The 24,100-nt window shown below is 52.8% G+C and overlaps 2 protein-coding genes and 1 non-coding gene across 5 annotated transcripts; 1 reads left to right on the top strand and 2 right to left on the bottom strand.

The window, feature by feature from the left end:
* Positions 1 to 3,061: 3,061 nt before the first annotated feature.
* Positions 3,062 to 3,169, bottom strand: LOC118143349 (U6 spliceosomal RNA). Its single transcript, XR_004727576.1, has one exon. It is a non-coding gene; the product is annotated as a U6 spliceosomal RNA (small nuclear RNA).
* A 1,559-nt stretch (positions 3,170 to 4,728) lies between these two features.
* Positions 4,729 to 13,101, bottom strand: TAFA3 (TAFA chemokine like family member 3). Of its 2 annotated transcripts, none has more exons than XM_002751235.6 (6): positions 12,766 to 13,101; positions 11,440 to 11,497; positions 9,695 to 9,810; positions 8,882 to 9,031; positions 8,052 to 8,244; positions 4,729 to 6,539 (listed from the first exon to the last, which is right to left on the bottom strand). In XM_002751235.6, exons 3-6 carry the CDS (start codon positions 9,807 to 9,809, stop codon positions 6,488 to 6,490), a joined length of 510 nt encoding a protein of 169 aa, XP_002751281.1. In that variant the 5' UTR covers position 9,810; positions 11,440 to 11,497; positions 12,766 to 13,101; the 3' UTR covers positions 4,729 to 6,487. The 2 variants fall into 2 exon arrangements, with proteins under 2 accessions (XP_002751281.1, XP_009000154.1); XM_009001906.5 differs by having other exon boundaries at positions 8,052 to 8,176.
* A 4,386-nt stretch (positions 13,102 to 17,487) lies between these two features.
* Positions 17,488 to 22,791, top strand: PPM1J (protein phosphatase, Mg2+/Mn2+ dependent 1J). 2 transcript variants are annotated; one of them, XM_035252486.2, is made up of 10 exons: positions 17,488 to 17,845; positions 19,204 to 19,271; positions 19,786 to 20,073; positions 20,313 to 20,425; positions 20,702 to 20,786; positions 21,380 to 21,498; positions 21,702 to 21,765; positions 21,922 to 22,029; positions 22,174 to 22,325; positions 22,475 to 22,791. In XM_035252486.2, exons 1-10 carry the CDS (start codon positions 17,770 to 17,772, stop codon positions 22,620 to 22,622), a joined length of 1,221 nt encoding a protein of 406 aa, XP_035108377.1. In that variant the 5' UTR covers positions 17,488 to 17,769; the 3' UTR covers positions 22,623 to 22,791. The 2 variants fall into 2 exon arrangements, with proteins under 2 accessions (XP_035108377.1, XP_035108376.2); XM_035252485.3 differs by having other exon boundaries at positions 19,204 to 19,318.
* Positions 22,792 to 24,100: the final 1,309 nt, after the last annotated feature.

Below are 24,100 nucleotides of genomic sequence, written 5' to 3'. Positions count from 1 at the left end.
GCTCACTCTCAAGGTGGTCCTCTGGACTATCTCCAGAGCAGCCAGCCAGCCATAGCCATTCGCCTTCAGATTATTTTTAGGTCTGCGTTCCTGGGTCCCTCACACTCCAGTTGATTCAAGCTCTTGGAGTTCTTCTCTGGAATCCCCCTCGGAAGTGGGTTACGGTAAGAATCACACCACTGGCCAGGGTGGAAGAAAGTGACAACTCTCTCCAGATGATCTTCATTACCACCTGCCTTTCAACCTTAGCTCGTAGCCCTCTTCTGCAGTCTGGAGGTGGGTTATAGTTATTCACCACCCCTTTTGCAAGTCTAGCATCTTGATTTAGAATGTGGGAGTAGTTTAGTATAGTCGATACTCTTTTTTTTTTTTTCCCTAATCTTTAGGGCCTCTGTCCAAATTTTGAGATGGGAAGAGTGCCATTTAATATATGTGTTTGGCACATGGTAGACCTTCACTAATAGAAGCTGTGGTGTATTGCCAATCACCCGGCCTTGTGGTCAATCTAGCCTTTAAAAATAGCTGGAATCCACTTCCTCCAAACCAGATTGAAGGGGAGTTTGTACCCTCACCGATGGTTTGAAAGGTAGTTGCTTGATCCTCCCTCTGCCCAGTCTGCATATCTATTCTAAATAGAATGTTTACAGCCATATGAGCCCAGTAGCTGCTGTGCCCATGCACACACCCAGACTCACACTTGATGACAAATCACAAGTCCCAGGAAATCAGGAACCATCTTAGCTGCTCATACTGTGGGGAAGAAGGAAATGGGCCCCTCTGGGGGAGTGGGAATGTGCGGTTGTGTGCTGGGCTGTGTGCTGCCAGTGTGCCTTGGGCTGGCACCTGTCTTGATGAGTCAGTCTCTGTGCTGAACTGGTTTTTATGTATTTTGAATATTGTCCTAGCTTGTGGGCATGGAGACACTCAAATCCACAAACACAGAAACACCAGCAGCGAACATGCATATGCAATTACATCTTCACACATGGGTGCACATGCACTTATTTTCCTTAAGTGGAAATGGAATGGCTGGGCATGATGGCTCATGCTTGTAATTCCAGCACTTTGGGAGGCCAAGGCAGGCAAATCACGAGGTCAGGAGTTCGAGACCAGCCTGGCCAACATGGTAAAACTCCATCTCTACTAAAAATACAAAAATTAGGGCTGGGCGCAGTGGCTCACGCCTATAATCCCAGCACTTTGGGAGGCTGAGGCAGGTGGATCACGAGGTCAAGAGATCGAGACCATCCGGGTCAACAAGGTGAAACCCCCTCTCTACTAAAAAATACAAAAATTAGCTGGGCATGGTGGTGCGCACCTGTAGTCCCAGCTACTCGGGAGGCTGAGGTAGGAGAATTGCTTTAACTCAGGAAGCAGAGGTTGTGGTGAGCCGAGATTGTGCCATTGCACTCCAGCCTGGGTAACAAGAGTGAAACTCCATCTCAGAAAAAAAAAAAAAAAATACAAAAATTAGCTGGGCTTGGTGGCAGGTGCTTGTAATACCAGCTACTCGGGAGGCTGAAGCAGGATAATTGCTTGAACTTGGGAGATGTAAGTTGCAGTGAGCTAAGATGGCGCCATTGCACTCTAGTCTGGGTGACAGAGTAAGACTCCAACTCAAAAAAGTAAAAAAGTAGAAGTTACAGTTACATGAACTTGGAAAATATGAACTGAACAGATCTAGGGTGTGACAAGACATCTTCCCTGAAGTCTTTCTCTTGGCCTCTTAGTCTTTACGTCTTCATTTCTAGCTTGTTAGATATCACAGGTGGCACCGGAAGGGATTAAAGGGAGCAGAGGCACAGCCTCAAAAAATATATATATCCTCAAACTCAGGAATACAATGCAGAGTCATCATTTGCAGATTGCAGAAGTATATTGAGAAAGATTCAGCTAAAACACTATGGTATCAGTTGGCCAAATTTTTGTACGAAGGATCAGATAAATATTTTAAACGTTGTGATCCATATGGACTCTTCAAAATGACTCAACTCTGGTGTTTAGCATAAAAATAGTCATAGACAATAAGACATAAATAAGCATAGCTATGTTCCAATAAAACTTTATTTACAAAAAAGGCAGCAGGCTAGATTTAGCCCATGGACTTTAGTATGCAGCCTAAAGAACCCAGAAGCCATCAAAGTGGCTTCACTGATCTCTCTAAGGTTAATAAGGGCTCCACTCCGTCTCCTTGAGAAAGAATAAAATCAATTGTTTTGGATGTGGCATCAGTTCTGTTATTATTTTGTGCTGTGCGTTGTGTTCTTCTGAATGAGTGATCTCAACCCCTCTTTTTTGTTCCTCCTCCCCTCTTTCTGTGTATATATCTCTACATGTTTCCCATTTTTCATTCTGTTCCCCTGCCCTTGCAGGGTCGAGTGACTTTAGAATGGGATGCTTTCACATTCATCCTTGCTAAAATGCTGGCTTCTTTTCAGGTTCCTCATCTGAACTTGATGTGCAGTAGCAGAAAGAACACTTGTCTAGATCACAGGACAGGACATGCCAACGGCTTGCTATGTGACAAATCACCTATCCTCTCTGAGCCTTCCTTTCCTCATCTGACAGATGAGGAAATTTGGCCTCTAAAATCCCTTGCAAGCTGGGTGCGTTGGCTCACACCTATAATCTCAGCACTTTGGGAGGCTGAGGCAGGAGGATTGCTTGAAGCTGGACGTTCAGGAGAGGACTAGTCTGGGCAACATAGGAAGACCCTGACTCTATTCTGCAAAAAAAAAAAAAAAAAAAGAAAAGAAAAAAAAAGGCAGGGTGTGGCGGCACATGCCATTAGTGCCAGCTACTCAGGAAGCTGAGGTGAGAGAATTGCTTGAGTCCAAGAGGCCAAGGATGCAGTGAGCCATGGTTATACCACTGTAGTCCAGCCAGGGCAGTAGAGGGAGACCTTGTCTCAAAACAAAAAATTTTATTATTATTTTTTTAGAAAGCATCCTAGGTGTCCACGCGGCTGAGGCCGCGGGCAGGAAAGTGCAGGCACAGAAGAGATCTCGAGCAACCACTCCAAAAACCGCCATGTTTAGTCCAGCGACCTTCAGGAACTGCGCAAAATAGGAAACGCTTCATGAATGTGCGTGTCATCCTTGCGCAGGGGCCATGCTCATCTTCTCTGTATCGTTCCAATTTTTAGTATATGTGCTGCCGAAGCGAGGACAAAACAAAAAACTTTAAAATCCCTTCTAGCTGTAAGCTTATGATTTTAGGAAGTCGCAGCCTCAATCCAGACAACTGTCTGGGGCCTTTAATTAGGATGTCACTCACAGACCTTAACAAAAGTGCTAGGATGCCAACAGAAATTAGCCACATGATCTCCTGTGGCTCGTAACCTTCCTAAGGCCTTCACAGCTGGGACACAGTGAGTAGGTACTGGCTAACTGAGAGTCCAATACAGTAAGGGGAGAAGAGGAAGACAGATGACTCCGGGAAAACAGGAAGAGGAAGACAGATTTTCCAGGAAAGTTAATTTGCATTTTTAAGCTGTAGCTACAAAATGCACACAAACATTGATTCAGTTGGAAACAGGCACCTAGGATGCTATTGTGGGGGAGGAGGAACACTTTCCCTTCTCCATCAGATCCTCCAACATAGGGGTCTTCTGGCCTTATAAAAGATACCCCTCAAAGCCCACCAAAAAATATTTATGAATATTAGCTTCTGTCTTGGTGTTGGGAAAAAAATGTATTTATATATATATATATAAATGAGTAAGTCAGGAGGAAATGAAGGCTTTGAGGAGTTAAAAAAATGAGTTAGGGCCGGGCGCAGTGGCTCACGCCTATAATCCCAGCACTTTGGGAGGCCAAGACGGGTGGATCACGAGGTCAAGAGATCAAGACCATCCTGGTCGACAAGGTGAAACCCCGTCTCTACTAAAAATACAAAAATTAGCTGGGCATGGTGGTGCGTGCCCGTAGTCCCAGCTACTTGGGAGGCTGAGGCAGGAGAATTGCTTGAACCCAGAAGGGGAAGGTTGCGGTGAGCCAAGATCGTGCCATTGCACTCCAGTCTGGGTAACAACAGTGAAACTCCATCTCAAAAAAAAAAAAAAAAAAATGAGTTAGGAGTTAGCAAATTCCAGCATGTGTCGCAGGAGAGGTCTTCTCTATAGCAGGGATGAGGGAGGTCAGGGAAGGTTGGAGAACGCAGAATTTGGCTGAGGCAGAGGCTGGCAGTGGTTGGCAACTCAGGAGAGAGTTTGTCTAGCATCACCCCCACTCTCAGGCTCATTCCCCAGCTCTGAGCCCACCAGCCTGTGAATGCAGTAGATGAGCAGGGGGCTCGAGCCCTCTCCCTCCTTCCTGGACACAGTCTCGAGGGTGCAGAATGAGTTGAGAAAAGCCCCATTTTGGCCTCCAGGAGAACAGGCTGTTATTGTCTGACTCTGCTAAAGCTGTCTCATTTGTAGCCTAAATAATTCACTCACCAATCTCTCAAGAAGCATTAGGAGAAAAACAAAATCTGACCCAGCCCTCCCTCTCAGGTTCCCATCGCACAGAAGGCAGGCCAGGAGGCTGGGAGGCAGTCCCGCGCTATAGAGATGCCCTGCCTTCAAAGGTTCGTGGGATTGGCAGCCTTCTGAAAAAGACCCAGAGTCTGTTTCTGCACAGCTAAGACTTAAGCTATTAATAAGACTAGTTTTTACATTTTAAAGATATTTAAAACAAAATGAAACAAAAAAAATCAACAACAAAAACAAAGAACAGAGACCGTATGTGAGCTGCAAAGCTTGAAATATTTACTATGTGGCCTTTTCCAGAAAACGTTTGCCAATCTCTGTATCCATCCCCACCCCTCATCCTCCAACCTTAAAGGAGGCAATGACAATCTTTGACCAACTCCCTGAGCCCTCCATCTGCAGAGATTTGAGTTGTGAATTCTGGTATTCACAGTCTAGTAAGAAGCTGGCACCATTGTTCACCCCATTGCCAAAAACAAGAAAATAAACTGGAGTAGGGCAAGAAAGGGGAAACATCAGTCTTGGTTCTACTGCACGGGGAGGGAGGGAGAAGCTGACTCAGCCACAAATCATCATCTGATTTGTCTCTCTGAGGGTCAGAATTCAGCATCGTTCAGGTTGGTCTCTATTGACATCCCCCTCCCTAAGGCCTTGGTGATCTCAATGCCCACAGTCTCAGAGGCTACAATTCTCCTACTGATGAGATATCTAAGTAGCCCATGCCTCTGAGTCCCTGAAGCCTGTGTGTCATCCCTGAGCCATCTAGAGTGTCAGCCTGGCTGCACTGACCTTCAATTCTAAACAGAGGCTCTAACCTGCCACCCCTGCTGCTCAGCAGGGGCCTTTGAAAAGAGAAGACTCTAACCAGCTCCACGTCCCACCCAGAATCTCTCCTGGAGCCAGAGCCCCTGAGAATTACAGCCTAAAGACCCCAGAAAAGATGGACCTCAGAGTGGGCAATGAGATGCCAGCTGAGCCCCAGCGGGAACTGTGCTGAGTGACATCTGGGTGTCATGGGGCCTGTTTGAAATTCTGGAGACTGAGGGCAGAGTGGAGACCAGATGGTCCCACATCTCGACGTGTGGATATTCTGCATTATTTCAGATAGGAGAACAGTGACCTTAGCAGAAGTCCCTGTTCTAGCATCTCCCAAGAAAAATGTCTCTGCTATCCAGCCTATACTTGCTAGTTCCAGAAACCTGAGATAAAATTAACATAGGAGGCCTACGTTGGAATCCCATTATTCAGGCTGGCGGAAGGTCGGCAATCTTTAGAGGTTTGGGAGCCTGGGGTTTTAAGATCTTGGGCAAGCTGCCCCACCTCTCTGGGGCTGTTTCCTCATCTGTTAAAATAAGCAAACAAATAAAAACCTGAGGTGCTTGGATGGAGGTGATTTTAAAGTCCTGTCCATCCCATACCCAATGAATGGTCCAAATCAGGCCACACCTGTGCCGAAGCCTTGCTGGGAAGTTATGTGGCTTTATTTTTACTTTCCTTCCCCAAGTCAATCCAATCACATCCAAATGAGATGCCTCTGGTCTGGCATAAGGGGAGAGTGTTTTCCTGCAACATGTTAGCAGCTTGCTGGGGATTCAGAACTGGTGCGAAGGAGGGAGGTGGTGGGTGGTAAATGTGACCTCTTGTCTCTGTGCCCTGTGGCCAACGGGTGGCTGAAGAACTGTGGGAATCTCGTCCCCAAACCCCCACCATGCCATGGCATGGGGCCCGGAAGCCACAGTCTGGTATCATGTACTTTAGACTAAATTATCTAAATTGTCTGTCACCAACGCTCCAATTCAACTGGACATTCCTTAAGGGCAGGAATTGTGTGTTGACCTTTGTATCTCCAGAAAAGCCGAGCTGCACACTAGGTATGTGGTTGCAGTTCCATCCATATCTGCTGATCAGCTTAACTGAAACGCCCCGGAAAGACTGATGCCGCGTTTGGCATGAGGCATGTAAGCAAATCCCCATCTTCCCTGGCTGCCGACCGGATACCGTTCTTCAGTCCATGGCTCAGTCAAGCCTTTCCTGTGCCGGCCATGACCTCCAAGAGCTATCGTGTGACCTGGTGAAGAAGCGATAGGGAAAGGTTAGAGAAGGGAATGCCTATTCCTTTCCAGCATGCCAGGGACTACCCAGAATATGCAGGTCACTTAGAGGCCATTGCTGCCGATGCTCTCACCCTGAGGCAGGCCAGACTGGGAAAGCATGGCCTGGCGACCCATGCAAACCCGCATCAGACAAGCATCCCCTCCGTTTGCTTCGGAGCAGCTACCCAAATTGCAAGCACTGCCTTCCAAACCCAAACCTATAACACGGTGACAAATGTCACAAGCTCTGTAGTGGGTCTCACTCTCTTCTGATCTGAAATACACTCAGAATGGCTGTCCCTCATCCCTGCCCACAGACAGAGAGAGGATGCTCTATTTTAGAGCCAAACTTTTTCTTGCTGTAGCTCCTTTTGTTCTGTGCCTTAGGAAAATGGTTGCTCTCTTCAGAAGCCGAAGGCTGCCTTTCCTTCTCTATTTTCTTTTCTTTTCTTTCTTTTTTTTTTTTTTTGAGACAGAGTCTCACTCTGTCACCCAGGCTGGAGTACAGTGGCATGATCTCGGCTCACTGTGACCTCCACCCCCCGGGTTCAAGCGATTCTCCTGCCTCAGCCTCCCGAGTAGCTGGGATTACAGGCGCCCACCACCACACCCAGGCAATTTTTCTCTTTTCGGTAGAGATGGGGTTTTACCATCTTGGCCAGGCTGGTCTTGAACTGACCTCGTGATCCACCTGCCTCGACCTCCCAAAGCGCTGGGATTGCTGGAGTGAGCCACCGTGCCCGGCCCTCCTTCTCTACTTTCTTATGTGTTTGCTTGTTTGCTGTATGTTTGCTGTGTGTGGTGGCAGGGAGTGAAAGCGGAAGGCAGAGCCCAGGCTCACCCTGCAGTGTCACTCTTCTGTACCAATGACAATGACAGAGCAATGCAGCTGATTCACCATGACGTACATGGAACTGCTAACAAGTTTGATACGATTTTAATTACCCCTTGTTCTGTGGGGCAGGCAGCAAACCATGAAAATGATTATCCTCTTGGGTGCTGTGACAATAGACAGAGAAATCTGACTAGAGGAGGGTAGGTATGAACTGTGGGGAGTCAACAACAATGGGAGTGGGGTGGGTGGGGACAGTTGCGGCAGAGGTGAGTGGCAGAGTGGCTACTGTACCTGGAGTTCAGGTAGGAGGAGCAATTCCTTTGTCAATTATCTAGATAATTTCTCCAGTTCTCTACTGTGTTTTTATAGACCTGACATTTTCTGGAGGCAAACTAACTCCAGGCAAAGAGGAGGAAGTCAGGTATATGGACATCAAGCATCTTCCCAGGGCACACTGGATTTCAAGTCCTGACCCCGCTAACTCCAGTCCCCGGTGAGGACAGACCTGGGAGGACTGTCTGCGCTACATTTCATGGTTCACGATCTCACCTTGGGACACTGACATCCTAGACCTCCAAGGCTCCTGTGCCCCCTTTTCTGCCCCTGGTGGAGGGGGAAGGCGGGGGTGGGATGAGGTGCCCATCCCGGGTACCTTGGTGGTTTTGACTTTGTGTCCACTGCTGCAGCTCCATCCCGACAGGTCCGGGAGCACCTTACACTCCTCCCCGGGCAGGCAGGGCTCCATCTGACACCACCACCTCTGCAGGACGATGGAGGCTGTGGGAGCAGGAGGCACGAGCCTGGCTCTAGGCTCTCTAGAGCACAGCGGGCAGTCAAGAGCGGGTCTGCGAATGAGGTGCACGTTTCCACACACCCCTGGCCTTGAGCCATGCATTTCCCTTGTCTTTCCCCTACTCCAGGCTGAGGCCTGGGGATGTAACCCTCTCAACTTTAATCCCACCGACCCCTGCATCTCCCCAAAGACAGTGAGGGGTGAAGGCAGGCAAAAATGCCTCTAAGGGAACCATGTCACTAGCATAGATGTAGAACCAGCATACTCCTCTGTCATGTGTAAGCAGGGGCTTGAGGCATCTGGAGGGGTCTACAGACCAGGAGAGCATAGCTGGCATGCACGTGACACAGTGGGCAAGTGTATGGGGCGCTGAATGAGCGTGAGGACGCGAGTGTGGGTGTGAAGGATCACATGTGCCCATACAGGTAAGTGTGAGAGGAGGGCTGAGAATGAGAGGAGGGCAGGGGAAGGAGCTGGAGAAGTGTGTGGGGAGAGGGGCTGTATGAGAGAACGCACCTGGGTGTGACACGGGGATGGCCACGTCTGCCCTCTCCTCCCAGAGGGGGCCCCACCATTTGAGACTCTGATCAGGAAAGCCCTGAGGAGGGTGTGAAATTGTATCCCCAGCAGATGGCGAGGCCTCAGCAGGTCTCTGTGTGGCTCTGCTCAGGGCCTGGCCTCTCACTCACCGTCCACACAGGAGGGCTTTGCCCGCGTGGTGCCGGCCACCTGGCCAGAAAAACAGGAGCATTTGACCGTCTGGGAGCGCTCCTCGATGTGGTTCCGGTTGCAGCAGCGGTGAGCCGAGATCACCTCGCAGGTGCCCCGCTGCACAAGCACTGAGGGGAGCCGCCCCAGATCAGACCTCCAGCCGCCCCACCCTGCTCCCTCCCGCCCACCCGGGCTGGCCTCCAGCCCCTCCTCCCTGCTTGATGGGGGGTCTATGGAAGACATTGCCAGTGGCAGGGGAGGGGGAAGTGGATGAAATCTTCCCACTGCTTCACAGAGCTCCCGTTCTTCCTCCGCCCCCCCAGGCCAAGCTCTTCACCCTTTGACAGAGCACGGCCCTGGGCAGAAGAAAGAGTCCTGCACCAGCCCCGCCTTGCCAGCTTCCTCAGCGTGAGGGCCAGGGCCCCAGGGCTTACAGTGCGTGGGGAGGATCATCCGCTTACACAGGCTTTAGCCATCCCAGAAGGAAAACCACAGAATTAGGCCAGGAGGCTAGAGTTAAGCCCCCACCCGAGGGCTTCTCTCGCCATAGAACACCTTCCAGCCTGGAAGGAGAGGTGAGCAAGGGGTCTGCCCAGACCTTCTTTGGGGCAGGACTGCAGGGGTGGGCAGAGTTTCCTGGGTAAAGAGCAGAGGAGGAGCTGGAACCCCTAGAATCTCTGGATGTTACTCTGCCTTGGAGACCTGCCTGTTCTGAAACATGGTGGAGTGGTGTCCACCTCCCCAGGTGTCCTGGGAAACTCCCTCCCCAGGCCCTGCCACCTCCTCCAAACCTGTGGCAGTTGGAGGCTGCAAGGCAGCCAAGGCCAGGCGGGTCAGCAGCCAGACCAGGCACAGTGCCAGCAGCCAGCCGCGTGTGCTCCAGTTCCTCACAGCCCTCTCACTCATCCTGCGGAGAGAAGCACACATTTTTTTTTTTTTTTTTTTTTGAGACAGAGTCTTGCTCTGTCACCCGGGTTGGAGTGCAATGGTGTGATCTCGGCTCACTGCAACCTCCACCTCCCAGGTTCAAGTGATTCTCCTGCCTCAGCCTCCCAAGTAGCTGGGATTATAGGCATGCACCACCATGCCTGGCTAATTTTTTTGTATTTTTAGTAGAGACCGGGTTTCACCATATTGGTCAGGCTGGTCTTGAACTCCTGACCTCGTGATCTGCTCACCTCAGCCTCCCAAAGTGCTAGGATTAGAGGCAGGAGCCACCGCACCCGAAGAGAAGCATACATTCTGCTCAGCTCCAGGCAGGAGTTTCCCCTGTGCCCAGCCTGGGCACCTTCTCTGTGCCACACACTCTGGGAGGCACAAACATGGAGAGGAGGCACGCCTTGTCCCCAGGTACAAAGAATTAAAGAATTAGTCGGGCATGGTGGTGTACACCTATAGTTCAGCTACTCCAGAGGCTGAGGTGAGAGAATTGCTTGAGCCCGGGAATTTGAGGCGGCAGTGAACTGACTGTGCTACTGTACTCCAGCCTGGGCAGCAGAGTGAGACCCCAGTGCGAAAATAAATAAAATCAAATGTGTATAAAGGAAGGATTATCTTTGTTGCTCAGATATGCATAAACTAGCTTTGGAAAATGTATTTTATTTATTTATTTATTTATTTTGAGGCAGAGTCTCGCCTTGTCACCCAGGCTGGAGTGCAATGGCGTGATCTCAGCTCACTGCAACCTCCACCTCCTGATTCAAGCAATTCTCCTGCCTCAGCCTCCCAAGTATCTGAGATTACAGGTGTGTGCCACCATGCCCAGCTAATTTTTTGTATCTTTAGTAGAGACAGGGTTTCATATTCACCATGTTGGCCAGGCTGGTCTTGAACTCCTGACCTGGTGATCCACCTGTCTCAACCTCCCAAAGTGTTGGGATTATAGGCATGAGCCGCTGTGCTAGGTGGAAAATGTATTTTAAAACTAGTGGTATTGTTTGCCATCAAAAAGGGAAACTGGGTGGCTGGGAGATGGAGGTAGAAAAGAGACATTTTTCTCCTGATTTATGTCTTGCTTTTTGAGCTTCCAACCGTGGGAATGCAGTACTTCAATTTAAACAAAATTTAAATTTAAAAAAGAAGAGATGAAACCGAGGCTAACAGAAGTCAAACGACTTGCGCAAGGCCAGGCAGCATCTGGGTGGAGGAGCCCAGAGCCTAGAAGCCTGCCCTCTGCCCACCGCACCACCTTGCCTCTGCTCTCTTCCACTCTCCTTTCCTCTTTCATTCTTGATGGTTTGGGCCTCCCAAAGCTACCTCAAATGGTAAGCTGGAAATGGAGGGAATCCTAGGGAAGCAAGAAGCACAGAGTAGCTAGGCGCTGCCCAGCCATAGAAGGGGGCGGGAGCAGTCCCAGGAGGCAGCAAGGCCACAAGCTCAGGGATGGGCCTGGACCACTGCTGGGCTCTCACAAGTGCCACTGTGGCTCTGGGAACACCAGAGGCTGCACCAACTGCCAGGACCCAGTTGCTCCTCAGATAGGGTGCTTGATCCCTGTCCACCCCCAACTCCCCATCGTCAATGTCTCCACACTCACCTTTCTGGGGATCTTTCAGTTTCTGTCTGTTCATCTACTGGCCTCAGACTCACTCCACCTGGACAAGTAGGAAAGATTCTTGGGGGGGCTGCCAGGGATAGAGGGAGCCCATGGCTCTGCAGGGAGTGAAGGAGAACGTGGGAGAGGGGAAGGGGGGGCGGGGCACTGAAGCCCAGTTCTGAAGCTGTTCTCAGGTGCCAGGACAGGGACAGTCTCTTCTTCCCTGCGAATCTGGAGGTGCCCTTGCAGACTCTGGGATCACACAGGGTGGCGAGCCTGACAAGGGTGGCCTGAGGGAGTTTCTCTGTTCCAAGAGTGAAGCAGGTAATGGTAGGGAGGGGTCTAAGAATCACTGCTGTCATCTCTCTGGCCTTGGGAGGCAGCTGAGGGTCAAGAAAGGAGCAGAACCTGGCAGATTCCTGCTGGAAGAGACACCTGGGAAAGATTCCTGAGACCCTGCTCCTCTTTACTCCCTCCTCCTACCCGCCATGGCACCTGCTTCCTGGACTCACATGATGCTTAGCCACCCTCGCCCCAGCCACCCTCATCCCCATTCCCACCTCCAGAGGGTGAGAATGGGGATACTCCAGGTCCCTGAGCCTTGATGGCCACAGCCCCCAACAGCTTTCCATTTCTCCCTAGGAATCTCTTCCCTCCCTCTCTAAAGGGAGGCAGAACTGAAGCACATAGGATGGTGGGGCCTGGGAAGGACAGAGACCCCTGAGTCCTCGCTCCCGGGAATGAGAGCATAGAGGGGGATCTGGAGAAAGACAGAGGAAGAGGTGCCACTTCCCAGAAGATGGGTGTGCTCTGTGGGCTGAGCTTCCCACCCTGCTAGATGCGCCTCTTATCTGAGTAGTCATCTCTTCTCTCTGCCCTCCAGGAACCCTCCTTTTGAGCATGACAAATGCAGCTTTGTCTTCTCTCAGGTGATCCTATTCCCTTTGAGCTGCAGCATCCTCCAGTCCAGCTCATCCATGTCTCCCGGGAACCCCAAGGCCCACAAGACCTTCGAGGGGTGTGGAGCAGAGGGGTGGGGGGCATTCATTTGGGCTCTCATCCCTGGTATATTCCCCCAGAAAGAGCTGGACAAAGAAGCTTCTGGGATTTGTTTTTCGACTTCCATGCTCCTGCCTCAGTTTCCCAGCCTACTTTTCCTAAACCCCAATCCAGGGGTTTAGTGAGGCTGAGTAAACAGCCCGCATTACAAGGGTTTGAGGATGTGAACCACAAGAACCTTCAACCTTTCTTCACCTTCCCTCCCCACAAACCCCACTAACGCCTGCTCATTCCTCCACATTCTGAGCCCCCCGACCTGGGACCTACCTGGTCCATGGTGGTGCCCACTGGTTTGACCTGCTGGTTGAAGTCCTCCTTGCTACGGAGCCTGGGACCAACACTTGGAAAGACTGACTCTGGGAGGGAGCGGCCAGCTTGGGTGCTGTCTAGTCCGGAGCCCTGTCCCCCTCACAAGTTGCTGCGCCCCCGGGACGGCAGGGCTCTGATTAGGCTGGCATCCGCAGGGCGGGCCCGGCTGTGGGCACCGGGGAGCTCCAGGCCCGCCCCTGCCAGCTCTGTAGAACTCAGCCGGGTTTTCTCCAAGGCTCCGGCCGAGAGGCCGGGGAGCGCGCAGCCGCCGCCGCCGCAGCCGCCGCCTCGCCCGGGGCTACCCCCACTCCTCCAGCCCCGCGTGGGCGCCGCCGCCTCCTTCGGGACAGCGCCGGGCGCTCGGCGGAGCCGGTGGGCACAGACGGGACGCAGCGGCCCCTGGCGGCCGAGGGCAAGAGGAAGGGAGAGAAGACATCCGGCCTCCGCAGGTCCCGTGCGGATGGACACCTCCCTGGTGTCCAGGGAGATCCCTCTGAGCAACTCAGAGGAGATCCCTCAAAACCCTCCAGATCTCGTGGCCCCCAGTGCTCTGGCTCAGGGGAGGTGGAGGTGCTGGGGGGAAAGGAGCTGGGAATGAGGAGTGATTGACCAGACCCTCGTGGTTTTTGAGCTTTGAAGATTGCAGACTGCACTGTCCAATGGGATAGCCACTAGTGTCATGTTTAAGTTTAAGTCTGAATTAATTAAATAAAATTTAAAACTCAGTTCTTCATTAGCATGCACACGAAGATAGGGACTGCTGTATTGGACAGGCAGATGTAGAACATTCCCATCAATGCACAAAGTTCTGTTCAGCAGCCCTCTTCTAGACTGATATTTAGGAGGGAATAGTACATATCTCTTCCTCTCCCAGCAGCTGTGCTCCCGTGGGGCAGGGAGGACTAAGGGAAGTGTGAGGGTGTTGGCACTAGGCAGGAGAGTACTAGGCTGGGGATGGTCCCTGTGGATGATAAATGTGAATATCAACATGGGAACCAAACTCTGAAACCTAGTTTATTTTTTTCTTTTCTCTTCTTTCTTTCTTTTTCTTCTTCCTTCCTTCCTCCCTCCCTCCCTCCCTCTCTTCTTTCCGTCCTTACTTTCCTTCTTTTTTTTCTTTTGAGATGAAGTTTTGCTCTTGTTGCCCAGGGCAATGGCATGAACTTGGCTCACTGCAACCTCCGCCTCCTGGGTTCAAGAGATTCTTCTGCCTCAGTCTCCCGAGTAGCTGGGATTACAGGCATGCCCCATGACACTCAACTAATTCTGTATTTTTAGTAGAGACAGTGTTTCTCCTGTTGGTCAGGCTGGTCTCGAACTCCTGACCTCAGGTGATCTGCCTGCCTTGGCCTCCCAAAGTGCTGGGATTGCAGGCATGAGCCACCATGCCTGGCCCCCTTCCTTCGTTCCTTCCTTCCTTCCTTCCTTCCCACAGGGTCTCACTTTGCCACGCAGATCTTGGCTCACTGTAACCTCCGCCTCCTGCGCTCAGGTGATCTTCCCACATCAGCCTCCTGGTAGCTGGGAATGTAGGCATAGTCTGTAGTGCACCACCAAGCTGGGGCTGATTTTTTGTATTTTTTTGTAGAGACAGGGTTTTGCCCCGTTGCCCAGGCTGGCTGGAACTCCTGGACTCAACTGATCTACGGACCTCGGCCTCCCAAATTGCTAGGATTACAGGGGCGAGCCACCACTCCTGATCTGAGACCCAGTTTCTTTATCAGAAAAATTGTAATATTATTAATTGCAATTGAATAATTCTTCACAAGATTCTATTTTGGATGTGAAAGTATCAGACAAATGGGAGGGAGTGATGTTCCGTGAATTCGACTCTTTACTGAAGGGACTTTCCTCTTCGTTTAGGGGGCCTCTGGGTTTGGGGTACTGTGGAGGGGAGAGACAAGGCAGAAGGCGACCAGTTCTGGGCCCTGAGCCATCACTGTGGCCTGAGATAAAGGGCCTGTCTTGAGGCTGTTCAGTCCCCCTCCTTGACTCAAGCTTCACACTCCCCTGGCAGGGCCAGCCACTGAGTCTTGCTCCTCACAGAGAAAAAGACACCACAAGTCTGCTTCTTCCTACCCCACCCACTTTTCCCTCTCACTTTCCTCTGCCTCAGGGATGAGTAGAGGTGATGACCTTCTCACCAGGTTCTGGGGCAGTCTGAGGATGGAGGAGGCATTATGGTGCCAGGAATAGGAGGTGAGAAGTTCAGGGGTAGGAGAGCCTTATGATTAGGTTATGGCTGGGGGCTGTTCTGGGGTCCCAGGGAGCTGTTAACCTCCCTGCTGGTCATCTTGTGCTGGGGCTGGGGCGGGGGGGTGGTGCCTGAGCTTGGCTTTGCTGACTGCTTGCAGCCACACCATTGTGGATGCTAGAAAGGGCAGGGAACAGGGAGCTGGGGGACACCAAGAAGTGGTAAGTCAACTGTCCCAGAAACACTGAATAATAACAACCACCGGGAGTTATATTTGTTTCTTCAGTTGCTGCTGCTGCTGTTATTTATCTGAGAGTTCGTTCCAGTTTTCCCAAATAGCAGGGGAAAACCTATAGAAGCAGCCTGTTCTTTGTCCTGGTCTGCCTTTGCTGTTCTTTTTGCCTTGGGGTCTGGTGTTTTTTGTTTGTTTGTTTTTGAGACGGAGTTTCGCTCTTGTTACCCAGGCTGGAGTGCAATGGTGCGATCTCGGCTCACCGCAACCTCCGCCCCCTGGGTTCAGGCAATTCTCCTGCCTCAGCCTCCTGAGTAGCTGGGATTACAGGCACAAGCCACCATGCCCAGCTAATTTTTTGTATTTTTAGTAGAGACGGGATTTCACCATGTTGACCAAGATGGTCTCGATCTCCTGACCATGATCCACCCGCCTCGTCCTCCCAAAGTGCTGGGATTACAGTCTTGAGCCACCGCGCCTGGCCCTTGTTTGTTTGTTTTTCACGGATTCTTGCTCTGTCGCTAGGCTGGAGTGTGGTGGTGCAATCTCGGCTCACTGCAACCTCCACCTCCTGGATTCAAAAAAACAGACCCCATAACTGGGTATGGTGGCATGTGCCTGTAATCCCAGCTACTCGGGAGGTTGAGGAAGGATAATATTTTCTGGCTTTCTCTGCCCAAAGCTCGGACATAACATAGGCATAGTAAGTCTACCAACCTGAATGACCATTGTGGGATTTTTATTTGGAAGCTGCCAAGAAAGTCATCCCTTCGGGCCACACACAGTTTAGCCTGGGGAACAGAGTGGGATGTGTTCAGGAAGCACCTGGCCGACAGAGCCCAGAAAAGTTCCAACCGTGAGCTGGGTGCCAAAGTCCCTGCTGGCTACCTCCAACTTGCCTAAGGGCCACAACAGCCTTGTCCCTGTTTGAGATGTGTGGGTGAGTGGGTGGTGCCTGTGGATTCCTAGTGATCAACTCTCCGATAGGTTTAGAGACAGAGCTTTTGTGGCGTCAGGTCAGTACTACACTCCCTCAGAGGGGAGAATTTAGAACAGGCAGCCAGCCAGGGGCTGGGCTCGGTCCTGGTCTTCCCAGCGAGTGTGCTTTTAGTCGTCCTAAGCAAGGACTTAGCCTGGCTTCTGTCTCCCCCTGGCGGTAGACAGACATAGAACTTGTTCGGCATTCCCAGACTGCTGCCAGCCCTGGCCCTAAGAGAAGGATGGGAGGGGAGGAACCTCCACTCTTCTCTCCATTGATCTCCTTTCTAGCCCTTCTTCCTGATCCGGAGAAATAAGAAAGAGCAGGTTTGACGACATAGGTGTGAATCTCTCACTGGCTATGCGACCTCTTGGGGCAAGTCACAGTAAAATGACAAGAAGTGTCCAGTCCTGCCTCATCAGTGACACTGATAGAATAAAACCCACCTTTATTCTATAAACGTTGGTGTGCAGTATAAATAACCTAATGATGTGTGGAACGTGCTTTGTAAAGGGCCCAGTATGCAGTAAGTCTTCAAAACATAGTATTTATTATGTGTTATTATCCTAAGTATTAATAACTAGTCCTGCTGCGGTCAGGGAAGGTCTACATTATGGGAAAGACCTGGGTTCTGAGAGAGAAAGGAGGGTGGGAGTGGCAACCGCTTTCCCAGATCTAGAGATGGTCTTCATGGGCAACGGCGCATCAGGAGCCCAGGAATCTACCCCGGCTCCTGATTCCGGGTGGTCGGCTGCAGCCTGCGTCGTTACCTCCAGACCCCCACTCGGTACCAGTTTGCCAGGTCTCGCTCTCGCTCCAGCTCCAGCAGCCCCAGCCAGAGGTGGTGAACACCTGGCGCTTCACCCCCAGCGGCTCCAAAGCGCCTGTTTTCCTCTGAGGCTATCAGCTCCATGGGTCTCTGGGCAGGCTGGTCACACCGATACGAGAGCAACGAGACCGCACCTCCCTGTCCCCAAACCCCGTCACAATGGAGACGTTCTAGCTGAAGTCTAATCTAGCGCACCAGCGAAGTAACGTTTCCTTCTCTCCGCCCCTTTGCCACAACAACAGACCCTACCCCTAAGAAACGGAGGCGGGGCCAAGCCGGAATGGGGCGGGGCAGAGGCCTGGGGCCCGGGGTCCTGTGTGGCCCCGAGGAAGGGCAAGTTTGGCCTGGGACCCGCCCCGCTGGCTGGGAGCCAATAGCAGGGAAGAGTCGTCTGGCGCGAGCACCGCCCACCCCGAGCCCTGGGGGCGGGCCCTGGGCGGGGGCGGGGCCGCGGCCGAGGGCGGGGCAGGGAGGCAGCATGCTAAACCGGGTGCGCTCGGCCGTGGCGCACCTGGTGAGCTCCGGGGGCGCTCCGCCTCCGCGCCCCAAATCCCCGGACCTGCCCAACACCGCCTCGGCGCCGCCCGCTGCCGCTCCAGAAGCGCCCAGGAGCCCTCCCGGGAAGGCTGGGAGCGGGAGCGCGGCGCCCGCGAGGGCTGTTGAGGCTCGAGCGAGCTTCTCCAGACCGACCTTTCTGCAGCTGAGCCCCGGGGGGCTGCGACGCGCCGATGACCACGCGGGCCGGGCTGTGCAAAGCCCCCCGGACACGGGCCGCCGCCTGCCCTGGAGCACGGGCTACGCCGAGTGAGCGCCCCTGGGGCACCCAAACCAGGATGGGGCTCCCACCCCCCTCCCCAGCTCTGCATCCCCGGCGCTAGGATGCGTTCCCCACGCCGGGTTCGGGCCAGGAGCTCCCTTTTCCCAGGACCTTTGCTATCCTCTGGGCTTCGGGCGGCACCCCCTCCCAGCCCACTTGCTAGTCGGGCGCAGCCTGTGTCACCTTCTTCAGGTCCTTCCCGCTCATTGACTGTCCTCGCCCACGCCGCCTCGGGACCCAGTTCTCCCCCAGAGCCCGGAGAGCGGAGGGCCCCGCGAAAGATGAGTTGGCCAGTTCCCAGTCGCGGCACAGTAGCTTAAAGGCTAAGGGAGAAGGGGTTTCACGAAGGAGCGGGGTTCTTTTTAATAGGGGACATAGCCGTTGGGAAGACTCGCTTACCGGCTTCCCGGCTCCAGCGCCCCAGTTCCCTGTCCCTCTTACCGTAGTTCCCCTCCCCCTCCACACCCAGAAATAGCCCGCGACACCAGGAGGCCGCCAGCTTCCCCAGGGGCGAGGGAGGGGGACGCCAGGGGTAGAGAAGGGTCCTCTTTGGATGCCGGTCAGCCGGCCAACTCGTGCTGGCCTGACAAAGAAGCAGACCCCCTGGCCGGAGCGGCCCGTTGGCCTCGGGGCTGTGTGTATTTTTAATGCATCTGCTGGGAACGCAGAGCACAGAGGGAGATGGGGGCACTGAGGTCGCTGAGGAAGGTGGCTGGTGGTCCATGGACCCACCACCACCTCCCTTAGCCTCCTGTGTGGGAGCAGTTTGTGGGTACGTGGCTGCTGCTCAGTCCAGGTGGGCTTCCACTTCTACTCTATTTCAATTCCTCTTTCCTGATCTGGGCTGGAGAACTTCCTCATTGTCCAGGCCGCAGAAACTTTGGCTGGATGGTTTTAAGATAAGGGTGGGTGTGCCCATGAGGATGAGGTGCTGGGGACAAGGCACTGGGAGACTTGATAGTGGTGAAGGGTGGGATGTAGGGTCTAGATAGCAGGGAAATAAGACTGCTACCATCTAGCCCCTCCCCCAGAAGCACCACTAGGAATGCTTTTTCTTTTTTTTCTTTTTTTTTGCCAGGGATGGGGGAAGTGAGGCAGGCAGGGGACATAGCGGTTGGCCAGAAGCTCCTGCTGGCCTTTCTGTGAGGTGGTAGGGCTGGCCACCCAGACAGTACTCCTTGCACCTTGCCAGCCCTCCCTTCTCCTCCCTCTGGCCTGGATCCCAGGTGGCTGTGACCTTTCTCGGCTTAGCCAGCAGGCACAGGAGATGGTGTATGTCTAGGGTGAGGGTTATGCCAGGGCCTGGTCTGGTGTCCAACCTGATGTGGTCATTCTGGCCTGGCAGGGTCATCAATGCTGGCAAGAGTCGGCACAATGAGGACCAGGCTTGCTGTGAAGTGGTGTATGTGGAAGGTAGGAGGAGCGTTGCAGGGGTACCCAGGGAGCCCAGCCGAGGCCAGGTAAGCCCCCATCCCCTTTCCCGGACTCCAGACACAGTGACACCTCTCCCCAGGGACTCAGGCCTCTGGGTTTAAATCTGAGCTATGTGGAAGACCTCCCTAAATCACTAGCTTTCTACTTTCTGGTACAGAACTTTTACCTGGCGTTTATTAGTCAGAGGCTACCATGTTACTTTCCCACCCAAAATGTAGAGGCTCACATATTTATGGATGATTTAATTAATTGCCAGTGTTGAATTTTGCATCTGTTATCCTCCAAGTTTGGCTTTTTTGAGGCTTTCCTTTCTCTTGACACATAGGAAGCCTTATGTGAATAAGTGAATAAGCCTAATTTGCTTTCAGCAACAAATACTGAGCTCCTCTCAGATGTTTGTATGGATGCCCAGAGTCTTGTTCTTCTCCTTGCATCACACACACACACACACGCACACACACACACAACTCACCTCCAACTTTTTCTCTACCAGGGACTCTGCTTCTACTACTGGGGCCTGTTTGATGGGCACGCAGGGGGCGGAGCTGCTGAAATGGCCTCACGGCTCCTGCATCGCCATATCCGAGAGCAGCTAAAGGACTTGGTAGAGATACTTCAGGACCCTTCGCCACCACCCCTCTGCCTCCCGTCCACCCCGAGGACCCCAGGTTCTGCCGATCCCTCTCACTTGCTTGGTCCTCAGTCCTGCTGGTCTTCACAGAAGGAAGTGACCCATGAGAGCCTTGTAGTGGGGGCCATTGAGAATGCCTTCCAGCTTATGGTGAGTGGGTGACCTGGGCCAAGGGCCTCCTAGGCAACCACTCTGGCCAACTCTGTGTGGAAGCCAGGTGGCCTGAGAGCATCACCCTGAGAACCCACAGCCCCTCTGAGAGCCTGAGCGGAGCTTGGTTATCCCGCACTGGGCCAGTTGATTTCTGCAGATGCAGGGGACAGGGGGAGGGTGACTGTGTGCCGGGAACCTCTCCTTCTACCAGCCTCTGACCCTTCCTTATGTGGCAGGATGAGCAGATGGCCCGGGAACGGCGTGGCCACCAAGTGGAGGGGGGCTGCTGTGCGCTGGTTGTGGTCTACCTGCTAGGCAAGGTGTATGTGGCCAATGCAGGCGATAGCAGGTATGGGGGAGGGGACTCAGAGTGGTGACAGAGGGCCTCACTCTCTGGGATGGGGGAATACAAGGAGGGAGGTGGCAGGGGTTAAAAATCAAGATTGAAGGGAGTCAGGAGGGGTGACAGACACAAGGAGTGGCCTGAAATACCCATGGCGGGGGCAGATATGGGGATCTGGGTAAGGAATCCGAAAGGTCATTATGGAGAGGGCCTGGTTTTTCTGGAATTTTTTATGAGGGGGTCTGAGAACCAAGCCCCGATCCCTTTTCTTTCTTTGGGCAGGGCCATCATTGTCCGGAATGGTGAAATCATTCCAATGTCCCGGGAGTTTACCCCAGAGACTGAGCGCCAGCGTCTTCAGCTGCTTGTAAGTAGGAACCAAACTCCCCACACCCCTTCTTTGTTGGGCCTTGTGCGTCCCTGCACCCCATGGTCCTGAGAACTCTCACGCCCCCACCACAGGCACAGAAAGCCTCTTCCTGGGAGTTTACTGGTAAGGGCGCTGTGTGGACTGTGGAGTGCCGGGCTGAGCCGGTACAGGGCTGCAGCAGAGAGGCTGCAGTGCAGGGCTGGTCCAGTGCTCCCACTGTGGCCCCAGCTGAGGCAGGAAGTAGAGATGGAGGTGGAGGAAGGGAACAGCAAAGGCCCTGAAAGGCAGCGTAGGGCTTAGTGCCTAAATGCATGGTTGTGGAGCTGGAAGCCCGGGATGCATCCTGGTTTGAGTGCTCTGCTAATCGTGTGACCTCAGCAATTCCCTCCCTTAACCTCTCTGTGCATTAGTCGTTCCTGCCTTAAAGGCTGTTGTGAGGAGTAAGTTAGTATACGCTAATATCAGAATAACGTGTGGCACATGGTAAACTCTGTTTAAGGGTCTGCTGTAGTTAACATCATCTACATACTAGCGTGTGCGCTGTGAGCATGATGCCCCCCGCCCTCTGTTCTGACCATCCCCAACTCCAGGGCTTCCTGAAACCAGAGCTGCTAGGCAGTGAATTCACCCACCTTGAGTTCCCCCGAAGAGTTCTGCCCAAGGAGCTGGGGCAGAGGACGCTGTATCGGGACCAGAACATGACCGGCTGGTAACGCTTCCCTCAGAGCTGGGGCCCATTCCCATGGCAACACAACCAGTCCCTCACCAGCAGCAAAGTGGAAGTGGAGGCTGGGCCAGGCTGGGAGTTGGGGGGATGTGGCCCTTCTAAGGGGTTTGTGCGAGGGTGTGCAGCTCCGAGGGGAGAGGGCCTTTGATGCCTGGGTGATGCCTCCTCTACTCCCCCCTCCCCAGGGCCTACAAAAAGATCGAGCTGGAGGATCTCAGGTTTCCTCTGGTCTGTGGGGAGGGCAAAAAGGTAAACTCCATGGTAGAGGTGGGAGAGGGCAGGAGGACCCATCACAACTTGTCTAGGGAGGTGGAGGTTCTACCTGAGGGTAGGGGTGGAAGGGATCTCTGGTTTCAGAGAAGCTGGCAGAGGACTATAGTGGCATTCCTTCCTCATTTCTTTCAGGCTCGGGTGATGGCCACCATTGGGGTGACCCGAGGCTTAGGAGACCACAACCTTAAGGTCTGCAATTCCACCCTGCCCATCAAGCCCTTTCTCTCCTGCTTCCCTGAGGTGAGCCATACTTGGGCCCCCTTAAATCACACCTCGCCTCCTCTGGGGGTCTCAGGCTGGCTTTCATCTGCAGTCCCTTTATCCCTAAGCTCCCTGTCCAGCAAACCCCACACCTCCATCCTCTGTGCCCTTTTCCCCCACCAGGTACGAGTATACGACCTAACACAATATGAGCACTGCCCAGATGATGTGCTGGTCCTGGGAACAGATGGCCTGTGGGATGTCACCACTGACTGTGAAGTAGCCGCCACTGTGGACAGGGTGCTGTCAGCCTATGAGCCCAATGACCACAGCAGGTAGGGGCTCCGCATGGCATGGTGGTAAGGGGATGGCACTGGTGAAGGAAGGGTCAAGGGAAGCAACGCTTGGGACCCACATGTGGGCCTGTGTATCTGTCTTCCCACATACATGTTGGTACATGAATGTGCATGTGTGCTCCTGGCAGGTATACAGCTCTGGCCCAAGCTCTGGTCCTGGGGGCCCGGGGCACCCCCCGGGACCGTGGCTGGCGTCTCCCCAACAACAAGCTGGGTTCCGGGGACGACATCTCTGTCTTCATCATCCCCCTGGGAGGGCCAGGCAGTTACTCCTGAGAGGCTGAACACCACCCCTCCCACCACCATCCCAGCCTCTCCATACTCCTCTCCCAGCCCAAAGTTGGAAGTTGTCTTCCTGACCCTTCTTTAGTGGCAATTTAACTGAAGAAGGGATGTCCGCTATATCCAAAATTACAGCTATTGGCAAATAAACCAGATGGATAAAGGTGTGTGTCTTTATTTGCTTTGACTAGAAACGGAAAGATAAGAGCTCTGTGGGGTGGTGGAAAGAGCACCTGAACAGCCCTAAAAATGCAATATCCCCATGGTCTTTATTCCACCCTCCACTCTTTCCACTCCAGGCATTTGCTGTGAGTGTCGTCCACCTCTGTGGCTTCACTCTGCCCAGACCCTCCTGTGCTTTAATACACATACCAGTCATCTCCCAAACGTATCCTGGACAGCCTGTTGGCACTTCAATTCAACATACCTCAAACTAAACTCACCACTGCCCCCCATAACATGTTGCTTCTCAGCCAGGCGTGCTGGCTCACACCTGTAATCCCAGCACTTTGGGAGGCCGAGGCCAGCGGATCACCTGAGGTCGGGAGTTCGAGACCAGCCTGACCAACATGGAGAAACCCCATCTCTACTAAAAATACTAAATTAGCTGGCTGTGGTGGCGGGTGCCTGTAATCCTAGCTACTCAGGAGGCTGAGGCAGGAGAATCGAATGAACCCGGGAGACGGAGATTGCGGTGAGCTGAGATTACACCACTGTACTATAGCCTGGGCAACAAGAGTGAAACTCTGTCTCAAAAAAAACCCAAAAAGCGTGTTCCTTCTCCTGGTGTATCCTCTCAGTGGGCACCAGCTCTGCTGCTCCAGTTAGAAGTCTTGGAGTTGGTCACCCTTGGCGTTCATTTCTTTCCCATCAAGGTAATTGATCACTAAGTATTGTTGACTATAGACCTTTAAAAATATATTTCTATTTATCTCCACCTGTCCCTACCACCAGTCACCACCATATTTACTATATCAGCCTCTTAAATTTAGTGGCTCCTTATTGCACTTAGAGCAAAATCAGCACTCCTGCGCAAGGCATATAAGGACCTTCAGGATCCAGCCACTGCTTCCTTCTCCACCACCACCAACTTCCTGAGGTTCGCATAACTGTGAGCTTTTAGTAGCTCCAACTTACTTAAAATCCACTGCCGCGCATGGTGGCTTACACCTGTAATCCCAACACTTCGGGAGGCAGAGGTGGGAGGATTGCTTAAGCCTAGGAGTCCAAGACCAGCCTGGGCAATAGCAAGACCCCATCTCTACAAAGAAACAAAATAGGTGGTGTAGTGGTGAGTGTCTCTGGGGAGCAGTGAAGCCTCCAAGGAAATTGAGTATCGCTTGTAGTAGAAAGGAATAAAGATCTCAGATCAGTGATCTGTGTTTCCACCTTAAGAGGCCAGAAAAAGAACAGCAAATTAAACTCAAAGCAAGCAAAGGGAAGCAAAAATAAAGATGAGCAAAATACGTTAA

The sequence above is a fragment of the Callithrix jacchus genome, chromosome 7, assembly GCF_049354715.1.
Source record: "Callithrix jacchus isolate 240 chromosome 7, calJac240_pri, whole genome shotgun sequence".
NCBI classification, from domain to species: domain Eukaryota; kingdom Metazoa; phylum Chordata; class Mammalia; order Primates; family Cebidae; genus Callithrix; species Callithrix jacchus.
The sequence above is the reverse complement of the archived record's forward strand: the minus strand, read 5'-3'. Positions and strand labels throughout refer to the sequence as shown.

Coding starts and splice junctions, on each gene's coding strand:
- TAFA3 (XM_002751235.6), bottom strand. CDS start 9,809: ATGAGTGAGAGGGCTGTGAGGAACTGGAGCACACGCGGCTGGCTGCTG. Junction 9,032..9,694: donor GCAGCCTCCAACTGCCACAG/GTTTGGAGGAGG, acceptor GGCTCCCCTCAG/TGCTTGTGCAGCGGGGCACC. Junction 6,540..8,051: donor ACAAAGTCAAAACCACCAAG/GTACCCGGGATG, acceptor CTTCTTCACCAG/GTCACACGATAGCTCTTGGA.
- PPM1J (XM_035252485.3), top strand. CDS start 17,520: ATGCTAAACCGGGTGCGCTCGGCCGTGGCGCACCTGGTGAGCTCCGGG. Junction 17,846..19,203: donor TGGAGCACGGGCTACGCCGA/GTGAGCGCCCCT, acceptor CTGGCCTGGCAG/GGTCATCAATGCTGGCAAGA. Junction 19,319..19,785: donor GGGAGCCCAGCCGAGGCCAG/GTAAGCCCCCAT, acceptor TTTCTCTACCAG/GGACTCTGCTTCTACTACTG.